The 10,975-nt window shown below is 35.5% G+C and overlaps 1 protein-coding gene across 5 annotated transcripts; it reads left to right on the top strand.

The window, feature by feature from the left end:
• The first annotated feature begins 1,065 nt into the window (after positions 1-1,065).
• On the top strand, positions 1,066-9,202 carry ttc29 (tetratricopeptide repeat domain 29). 5 transcript variants are annotated; one of them, XM_016506710.1, is made up of 11 exons: positions 1,066-1,148; positions 1,278-1,373; positions 2,501-2,569; positions 2,676-2,845; positions 3,901-4,086; positions 4,329-4,541; positions 5,413-5,498; positions 5,578-5,669; positions 8,412-8,535; positions 8,713-8,933; positions 9,038-9,202. In XM_016506710.1, the coding sequence occupies exons 2-11, from the start codon at positions 1,285-1,287 to the stop codon at positions 9,057-9,059; spliced, it is 1,272 nt and encodes a 423-aa protein (XP_016362196.1). In that variant the 5' UTR covers positions 1,066-1,148; positions 1,278-1,284; the 3' UTR covers positions 9,060-9,202. The 5 variants fall into 5 exon arrangements, with proteins under 5 accessions (XP_016362196.1, XP_016362197.1, XP_016362198.1 ...); XM_016506711.1 differs by having other exon boundaries at positions 1,281-1,373; XM_016506712.1 differs by having other exon boundaries at positions 1,284-1,373.
• The last annotated feature ends 1,773 nt before the right edge of the window (positions 9,203-10,975 follow it).

Raw genomic sequence — 10,975 nt, forward strand, 5'->3', positions numbered from 1 at the left:
GTTGGTAAATTTTATTTTATATATATATATATATATATATATATATATATTATTTTATTTTTATTTTTTTATATAGGCTATATATCCAGCCCTTGGTGCTAATATTGCACCGAAAGAGGCAAGAATCCTAGCTTTGTTGACTAAAAAGTAACAATTATGCCAATTAAATTAGCCTGATTACAAAATCACCATTAATATCTAGGCTAATCATTGTATCATATGGTTGCCTGCTAGTCATATATATTCATATGTGTGTGTTTCTGTACGTTCCCTGCTACCTGAAGAAGCAGAGGTAAACAGGAGAACACGGACATCTTTCTGAAGTAAATTTCAGTCCCGCGCGCGCCACAAACTACATCCGGTGAGAGCGACACAGCGCCTCCACCCGCCGCTGACGGGGCAACATATCTAGGCATAGACTGATCTCGATGTGTTTGATTTAAAGTAAGAACAAAACGAATTTTCACTTGTGCCAGTGATCTAAGCATTCTGAGACAAAGGTGGCCACACATTAATTAATGAGTCAATGGACGATGAACATGGCCACAACTAAAGAGCACTAAAAAGAAAAATGAAATTAAAAGCATCAGCTGAAGAAATCACACACATCACGCAGTATACAGCGACCCCGTGTGGTCACCAGAGGAAGGTCCCGCAACATTAATATGGCTGATGATAAGGGAATATCTGTAACAGAAATTTCATGAATTATGGGTACAAAAAAAGTTGAGCGGGGTAATATGATTGTAATCGTTTGTAATAATGTATATTGCGCTTTTCTAGATATTTAATCATATTTAATTTTCCTAATATTTCATAACTTTAATAATAATAAGAAATATTTCATTATGTACAGAATTATCGTGGTCATGAAAACCAGGAAATGTCAAGGAATTTTAAAATAAATTATGGTTTACCTAAAAGGGGGGGGCAAAGGGTTGTTCTAGTCACTCTCAGTTCTATATCAGACTCCGCTAAAATTGCTCTTTGTGGCGATCTATACATTAAAATAATAGTATAATATAACAGACGGATAGACTGAAGAGAGAGAGAGTTGAGCGGAAGTGAGCAGTTCGGTCGCTGTGGCAACGGAACTCCATTTTGTCAACGTTAGCAAGATACAGAAGAGCCACAAATCTGACAAACAGGTCATTCGCAGCTACTCGTTTGTGGGCACTTAATAAACTTCCTCGTGTCTGTTTAAAATAAGTCGTTGTCACACATTTGTTGTTGTTAACTCAAATGTAACTTATTTGACCTTTTTACACATGTTTTAGCAGCAGCATGTCTTCAGCAGCGGTGAGTGGATCGAGGACTCCTCTCCTCCCAGACATCAACAATCCCCATAAACACAGCGAAACACCGACGTCTAAGTAAGCTCTGCTGGTAACACTTTAGAATAATGGTCTGTTGTTAACAAGTAACTATGCAGGAAGTAATAGGTAGTACTACATTAACGCTTAACTTAATACTATTAACTAATAGAGAAGCAAGATTAACTAAGCAGTGAGTAGTAGCAAATTTAGGACAAAGGTAGTTCCTTATTAGATATTTGATAATTATTAAATAAAAATATCCTCATTGAGAACTACTTGCGAACTATGACCAGTTAATAAAGAATAACCAATTAATTACTAATCACAACAGTAACGTCTTAAAAGTGAACAATTGGGTTTTTGTGGAAACTAATTTATGAATTTGATATCCCCCAAATAAGTCGGCTACAGGTTGAAATTGTGACTACTACTCTTACCAAAGGATGGATGTTCTCTGCTTATTTCAAACAAACACATAAAATAATAATACAAATAATTCATTTAAAAATGTTAATAATTAGGAAGTGATTGAATTAGTTCACAATTATGAGCTCTAGTTTGTGTCAGTTCAGTATGTCTCCGACTCCAAAAGACCTATACCTTTAGTGACAGCAGGCTGGGGAGGACTTTTCTTGAATATAAATAATGATGTTCTCTTGACAAAAACAGTTCACATCCTTAATGAAGGCATCGACTGCATTTATATTGTGTTCAGCACAAAACCGAATATTCCAGATTCCAGTGTCTGGTAAAATATCACTAGTGCCTCACACACGCATATGTGTCAGATATAAAATATGTTAAATAACTTATTAATTTACTTGTGAGTAATTACTGAGTGGTTAAGGTGTTTTTCACTTTAAAATAATGGTCCAGATCACTAGTAGTTCCTGCAGGCTGACAAGGTAATTCTCAATGAGGATATTTTTATTTAATAATTATCAAATATCTAATAAGGAACTACCTTTGTCCTAAATTTGCTACTACTTAGCCTACTGCTTAGTTAATCTTGCTTAGTTAATAGTATTAAGTTAAGTGTTAATGTAGTACTACCTATTACTTCCTGCACAGTTACTTGTTAACAACAGACCATTATTCTAAAGTGTTACCGTTCTGCTTATCAACGCTAAAACTGAAACATTTTGCCTTCCAACAATGTCCAGACTGTTCTTGATTAAGTTTAGGTCCAGCCCAGAATGGATGAAGGAGAATCCCGTCCATCCAGCTGCAGAGAAAACGCAGATCCCCACCGAGTAAGATCTCATCTGTGGATTTATAACGTTAGTGGTTCTAAACACATCGATGTTTTAGTTTGTGAGATGACTGTTATGCTAACCATCTTGTGCCGTGTCTCTGGAGGTTCACGGAGCCTCTGCGTCAGAATGTGTGCGTGCATCTGCTGCGCGAGGGCTTTCCTCGCTCGTTTGCGCAGATGTTCTCGCTGCTGCAGCGCTGGGACGCAGCGGATCCGCACAAGCTGCACACACTCCAGCAGCGCCTCACCTCCGCAGAGACCGCCGAGAGACACGGTAACGGCACACCATTTCTGGGCACAGAAATTCATATTTACACTCTAAACAAATCGTAAAATTGGGGCACGATGTACTGTATTAATTTGAAGGGATTCCCCATGTTTATTTTATGTATTTTTACAGTTGTTGTATCTGTATTTTGACATTTACACTTCATTGCATTGTTCTAGGCGGATTATACACAGGGCAACTTTGTACAATGGTGCTTCAATGGGCAACCAGGTGAGAGACACAGGGCCCACGCCCGATTTAAAGTATCCAGATAGAATTGTGGAAAGTGCCCAAGCAACATTGCTCAAAAAAGTTGCCCCGTGTATCATCAGCCTTAGGGTTAATGCAAATGTTCATAAAATTAGCTAATGTCCTGATAATGAGTTGCCAGTACGTTTTCTGTTATTTGATTCCTTACAGTGTAGATTGGGACGAGGGGTTGTTGTTAATGTTATGTAATTTGTAATAAAGATTTAAAAAAAAAAACTTTGTCACCCTAGCCTATATTTAAGTACATTTATTCTGAACTTATACAGACGTCCATCGCTTCTATATTTTAAAAGTAATAATACATAGCTGTAGCTTATTTATGAGTCTGATTCTGTGATTTGATTTTTCAGTGTCTGTATTAATTACAAATGAATGTGTATTAAACTGTTAAGATGCATAATAAATACAAAAACATTTGATTTAGGGTTAATGACTTAAAGGGGTTATTCAATCATATCAGATGTACTTAATCCACCTGTTTTTTAGCACTCTCTATTCTATTTCTATTCAATCTACTATTTTTCTTTTTATTTATTAAAAAAATTGACCCTTCTCTATTCTTTTTCTATTCTAACTACTTGTTTTCTTATTCCCTTAACCTAATTTTCAACTTTTCAAACAGTTGTTACAACAATTAAACAGTATGTAATAGTTGTTACTATTGTTGCTAAAGTAATATACTGGATCTAAATAAATTACAGTTCATCAGTACATGTATATTAGCTCTGTTCCCCTAAACCTTGAGATTGATATTATATCAATGCTCTGCATCTCTTTGTTTCCTGCTGTAGGACAGTATGGAGAGGCGTATGACAACCACATGTTCTTGGCCAGGTTTTTCACCGAGCCGGAGGACAAATGGTTAAAGCATCATTTCATTCAGCTGGCCCTCCATTCAGCTCGCAAATTCAAGATGGACTCTGGCAAAAGAGAGGCTGAGGCCAACCTACACATGGGCCAAGTTTATTTAGAGAAGGGTAACATACATACACAGTCCTTCAATACAGTATACGACAGCCATTCAATCTGCCGCTTTACATTCAGATTTAAATTTCCTACCTCAGTTCAAACTTGAATCAATTAGACTACACTGAATTGGAATTTAAAAGACATTCTCAATTCAAATCAATTTAAATTCAAATCAGCGTTTCTTTTAAATTTGGTGGGAGAGAAATATGACCCTATTTTGTAAAATTCACCCAAAACCTGTGTGTTGCAGGTCAGCTGGAGCGAGCACAAGAGCATTATGAGGTGTTTTATCACCTGACCATGGGCCGTACATGGCAGGACCCCAGCGGCCGCATGCATCACTCACGCTCATGTGAGGAGCTCCAGAAGCTGTTCACGCTGCTGGGACAGAGATTGCTTCAGGAACAAGACTACACACATGCCATTAAGATGTTCAACGAGGCCTACCAGATGGCTAAAGAGTGTATGCACACTCCGTTCACAATGACAGTGATTTGACGTGACATAAGCAGAGATACATGCAGCGTGCCCAGCTACATGACAAAGCTCAGTAAAATGTACCTTTGAATTTGAATGAAGTAAAGTTTAGTCGAGAGTAGGCAAGGTGGAGGAGAAATGAGACTTTTCCTATTCAATATAATTCAGGTATATATTTTTTAAAAAGTACATAGTAATAAAGTGCTTGCAAACTATTAGTTTATAGTTAATTAATAGTTTATAAACTGTAATTAATCTATTAATAGACTCTATACAAACTTCATTCATTGTCAGTAATTAAGTGTTGTTGTTTAATTAGTTCTTATGTAAAGAGTTAGATAATGCTTTGTTGACAATCTGTAAATAGTTCTCACTTTAGATTAGGTCATGGAAAATTGGAAAATGTCATTAAGTATGTGCTTTAAACCAACTATTATTGCACATTAATTGCATTCGTATTAAGAGTTCATTCAAATGTTTACAAATACATTAAGCCTATCCCCAAAACCCTTAAAAGTAACCCTAACCCTAACTACAATTTATAAACTATTAATTACTAATAACTAATAGTTAGCAAATTATTTCTAAGTGCTTTGTTATTGCATGCTTATTATAAAGTATTGCTAATTATCTTATTGTCATATAATGACAATAAGATTAACATCTTATACATTTATACTGGCAATACAGCCCGTGTATGATCAGATTTTCAAACGCTTGGCCAGTTGTGCATTCCATGAATAACATTAGGGCAGCATAAGGAACTTCCACGTCAGATTTCCAGCAGTAAAACCACACAACCCCTAAAGCACAGTTTAATGACTCTTCCTGTTGTTGGTTTTTGATCTGTCGTCTAGCGGGAGATCGAGGGTCAGAAGGAGACGCAGCCTATAGACTGGGCCTGGCGTATCAGAGCACTGGAGACCAGAAGACTGCTAAACAGGTCTGTTCAGAGCGCTCCCAAACTCTGCTCGTTCATTCTGTAATTATTTGTTCTTTGATGTTATTGTTGCTTGTGCCAGTTTTTCAGCGTATGTATGGAGATCTCCACAATACTTGAAAATGCAGACAGCCTGGGAAGAGCATATGAAGCCATTGCCAAATCTCTGGAGAGGTACAGTAGATGCACACATCACACATTTAAAGCTGAGATGTAAAGCTTCATTTCTAAAATAATGACTGTTTGTAGAGACAGAAAAACCCAATGTTTTGCAATGAAAAGGTACAAAAAAATGACCAGTAAACATGGTTCTAGACATATCAAAGTTCAGTTTCCTGGGAATTTTGCCATTAATTGATGTAGAAATTGAACGGAATATAAGCTGCTTTGGATTTTTTTTAAAAATGTGTCAAAATGTTGAACACTACTCGTAGGATAAAAAAAATCACATGCATTGGACTGTTGATGGTGCTATAGAGCAGAAAATTAGAAATGTGGAATAAACAAGTGTCGTATTTAGAATCACTACTCATGCTCTAGATATCTCCAAATTAATTTCCATTATATTAAATTTAAAAAGAAAAATATATTTTATTGTGCAATGACTCCTCCCTGAATTTTTGCCTACTTGGAATCAAACTGGGCATGAACATTTTCTGGAGCCCCAGTAAATAATTATCAAAAACATGCTGATTTTTAGATCAATATCAAGCGTAGCGTTAGTTCTGGCAGGTCACGTTAGTCAAGCTCGCATCAGCTGACCTTCAGCTGATCCCCATGTGCCTATGGGAATACGACACCTATCTAAGCATTCATATATAAGGTCCCTCAGTATTATCAGCAGTTTTCGCATTGCTCAATAGCTAATTACCCTCCTCCATCCCCAACTCCTCCTCTGTCAGTCGGGATTCAGCTTCTGATTCTCCTTGAATCAGACTAATTCTAAAATGTGTACATAAAATGATTGAACTTTAACAATATCTGCAATACATTTATGTTAGTTCTGTTCTGTTTACCCTGGGGGTTATTGCAGCTCTCCCTGCTCTCATCCATGCTAGGCTGCATGGAGGCGCAGGGAGTTCTTGCCCAGAACAGAAACATACCGCCAATCCAAACTGTATGCTAATTGTCAATCATCTTTGACGATAGTGGTCCTGACAGAAATGGCTGATCCTTGAATTTGGTATGTACTACTAGTATAAATATTGGACATACTTGATTGAATTTATGTTTCTTGTGATCTTAAAATGAGTGAACTCCTTCAATACTTTTTCAAAAGCCTCCCAGTATGCACACTCAAGCTGGCTTAGTTCACCCAAAAATGAAGATTTGCTGAAAATGTCCTCACCCTCAGGCCAACCAAGCTGTAGATCAGTTTGTTTCTTCATCAGATTTGGAGAAATGTAGCATAGCATCACTTGCTCAGCAATGGATGCTCTGCAGTGAATGGGTGCCGTCAGAATGAGAGTCCAAACAGCTTATAAAAACATCACAATAATCCATAAGTAATCCACACCACTCCAGTCCATCAGTTACAGTTGAGGTCAAAAGTTTACATCCCCCTTTCAGAATCTGCAAAATGTTAATATTTTACCAAAATAAGAGGGATCATACAAAATGATAATAAGATATTTCAAATAAAAGATGTTTACATTTAGTCCACAACAGAAAATAATTAAACTATTATTATTATTATTATTATTATTATTAATTTGAAGATCAGGGTAAATTAAACAAATTTTGTCTTCTGGGAAACATGTAACTATATTCTGTAGCCTCTGAAGGGTAGTACTTAATGAAAACATATTATATTTAGGCAAAATAAGAAAAATGTACACATCTCCATTCTGTTCAAAAGTTTGCACCCCCACTTTTCACTCTTAATGCATGTTTTTTCTTCTTCTGGAGCATCAGTGAGCATTTGCACCTTCTGTAATAGTTGCATATGAGTCCCTCAGTTGTCCTCAGTGTGAAAAGATGGATCTCAAAATCATACAGTCATTGTTGGAAAGGGTTCAAATACACAAAAATGCTGCAAAACCAAAGAATTTGAGGGACCTGAAGGTCTAAACAAAACAAAACAAAAACACAGCTGTGGATCATTCAGCTAACAACACAGTGTTAAGAATTAAGGGGCTGTAAACTTTTGAACGGGGTCATTTTTATAAATTCAACTATTATTTTCTCTTGTGGACTATATGTAAACATATTTTATATGCAATATCTTATTCAGGTCAGTACTAAATAAACAATAACATGCATTTTGTATGATCCCTCTTATTTTGGTAAAATAATTAACATTTTGCAGATTCTGAAAGGGGATGTAAACTTTTGACCTCAACTGTAACATCTTGTGAAGTGAAAAGTTGCATGTTTGTAAGAAACAAATATATAATTTAGACGGTTTAACTTCAAACCTTTGCTTATGGCTAAACTATGCGCTCTGTCCATAATATTACTTCCTCCAGTGAAGACTTACATGACAAAACATAAAACATTTCTTTAATGTCCAGAATAAGCAGAGCAGGAATAAGGACAAAGAAGCTCAAATATAAGTTTTTGTTTGCATTTTTGGTCACGCCATAATTCTCATACTTTAATTTAATAACATTATTTTTAAAATGTGGCTTAATATTTCATAAGACTATTATTTTAAAATTTACAATGAGAGTGTCTATACTTTTGACTGCTATATGTAAGGTATGGACTTTAGCCATGAGGTGGCAGTACAGCAACATGTGTCTACATGGTGAATGTAAATTAGTTGGTTTTAATAGAATGACTACTAGTACTGAATAGTCAGTGGTTTTTGGTAAATGAAAATGTGATTATGGTACTTGGACCCTGATAACTGATCAACTATGACTTATCAGTAACCATTTCTTTCTAAAGCTTCTGTGTGTTTGTATGTTACAGTGAAGGCAAACTAACAGAGGCAACTGAATATTTGGAGAAGTTTGCAGAGATTTCTCTAAGCAGCAAACAGGACAGACACCTCGAGAAAGCCTGCATGTGCCTTGGAAACATCCTCAGCTTAAGAGTAAGAGATAGATAGCTTAGATTTAAATCTAGAAGTTGTGTCCCAAACCCTAGTGAGCTATATGGAGAGCCTTTTAAGGCATCATTAGCATGTGTTGCATGAGATCCTTGTGAACTTTAGGAGTGTTTATAGAGTTTTAGTATTCCTGTGTATCTGCATGTTTATTTCTGTACATAGAAGCGGTATGATGGAGCTCATGAACATTTTGGACGTGCGTATGAGATTGCGTGTAATCTGGCGTCGGTGGTCAGGCTGCAGAAGGCTCGGGTATGTGCCGGCGGCGCTCGTGCGCTCAGCATGATGCAGACCTATCACAGGCTCATAGAGACACCAGGACCCCAGAACATCAAGAGAATCATCAGCTGGAAGAAGAGACACGACAGCTTAAGTGCACCATTGTGAGTGGGCAGACAACTGAACAATTCAGCTGCCACATCAGAGGTATCTGGATTGCTTTGGTGTGTCAGATAATGCACAAACTTATTCTCGTCTTTCTTAACAGAGAGGAAGAAATGAAGAGATGAACAGTGGAAGGCAGATGTTTGTCTGAAGGCTGAATAAAGTACTATGATCTGTTTCAAATCTGTCTTTTAGAGAGATTCCATGTGGAAAAGAAGTGCATTTAAAAGGGATTTTACAATTTAAAAGAATATACTTAAAGGGTTAGTTCACCCAAAAATGAAAAAAAAAAGAATACGCAAAAAAGTATTCTCGTAGCTTTGTAACTTTACAGTTGAACCACTGATGTCACACGGACTACTTTGTCGATCATCTTGGTACTTTTCTGGACCTTGAACGTGGTAGTTACCTTGCTGTCTATGGGAGGGTCAGAGAGCCCTCAGATTTCATCAAAAATATCTTAAATTGTGTTCTGAAGATGAACGAAGGTCTTACGGGTTTCGAGCAACATGTGGGTGAGTAATTAATGACAGAATTTTCATTTTTGGGTGAACTAACCCTTTAAGTGTCAACTGGATGTGATGTTTTATGACACTTAATTGGATGTTATTTGTTTACAGTTAAATTGAAATGTATTATATTTTAAATTCATATTAAATGCAATTAGCTGAACTTTAGAATTCTATTTTCACACACTAGTAGGACTTGAGTTAGGCTACCTTTGTATTCTGTTGTTTAAAGAAATATGGTTAAAGTGTACTGCTGAATGTGCTGACAAGCATTTGTGGTCAACTGAAATATAATTTAATTGAATTTCTATTCAAACTGTACATGTAAACTTTAAATCTAATATCTAATAACACATTAAAGTTAAAAGGACTTCACATGTGCTTTAGCATGTTCGTCAACACATCAAAATAAGTGTACTTCTTTAAAGCACAACAAAAATATTATTAAAAATAATGATTTCAAATATACTTTAAAGTAAAACTTTCAAAGTGCACTTTTTTAAAAGTGTGCTTAAGTGTGTTAAGAAGCACAGTCATGAAAGTGTCTTTCTTCAAGCTTTTAGTTTAACAAGTTCTTCACAGATTCACCAAAAGTGATCATTTTGTCATCATTTATTTGTATTATGTCTTATGCACTTGATACACACTTAATTAAAATCTGTGCATTAATGTCTTGCAAGCATAAAAGCTTTATCAAGTATTTAAAATATTACACATTTAGAGAACGATTTTGAACCATCTGAAGCCACACATAAACAAAAACTGCACATTCCTATTGACCTTTAGAAACACTGACAAACTTTTTGCTCTGCTGTTCGACTCTTGATCTTTATGTTTGTCCACTCATGAGTGAATGAACGAGTGTGTAAAAACCTCAATTCATTCTGATAACACTTTTAAATTAATAACATAAACGGACATTATAACACTGTACAATGTGTAACATCATTCAAGATAAACAAAATATAATTACATTTGATTATATCTGAACAAAGTACTGCTCTGAGAAGCGTTATGTAATGATGTTGATGTATAGCTTAATGATTAATTTTATTATTATTGCAAAGTGTATTTAGCAGTTTTGGACGTTTATTTGCAGAACAAACAAGTACAGGGACCCCGTTGTGAAAAATAAGTGGGCTTCATTGTATTGAATGTGCACTTGTAGTATGCTTCAAATTGTAAGCGCCTTACTGTAATTTGTTCAAAACTGATACTGTAATATTAATGAAATGAAAGGTCACTTAAGTGTACTTAAAAGTGCACAAATTTCATTCAAAGTACATTTTAAATCATTATGTTTGAATAATGTTTTGTTGTGCTTTAAAGAAGTACGCTTATTTTGATGTGTTGACGAACATACTAAAGTACATATAAAGTACTTGCTTATAATTGTAACTTTTGTTTTATTTTGCATGAATTATTATTCCAAATCTGCTAATTGCGTCTTCATCATTACAAATGTGTTTAAAATATATATATATTTAAAAAATAGACTACATTACTTATAAGTTTCACTGAAATTATTTGAC

This window comes from Sinocyclocheilus anshuiensis, unplaced genomic scaffold (assembly GCF_001515605.1).
Source record: "Sinocyclocheilus anshuiensis isolate Anshui unplaced genomic scaffold, SAMN03320099.WGS_v1.1 scaffold991, whole genome shotgun sequence".
In the NCBI taxonomy this organism is placed as follows: domain Eukaryota; kingdom Metazoa; phylum Chordata; class Actinopteri; order Cypriniformes; family Cyprinidae; genus Sinocyclocheilus; species Sinocyclocheilus anshuiensis.

Excerpts from the sequence above, each read along its gene's own strand:
- ttc29 (XM_016506710.1), top strand. The coding sequence starts at position 1,285 with ATGTCTTCAGCAGCGGTGAGTGGATCGAGGACTCCTCTCCTCCCAGAC. Across the intron at positions 2,570-2,675 it reads AAAACGCAGATCCCCACCGA|GTTCACGGAGCCTCTGCGTC; the intron begins GTAAGATCTCAT and ends GTGTCTCTGGAG. Across the intron at positions 4,542-5,412 it reads CTACCAGATGGCTAAAGAGT|CGGGAGATCGAGGGTCAGAA; the intron begins GTATGCACACTC and ends TCTGTCGTCTAG.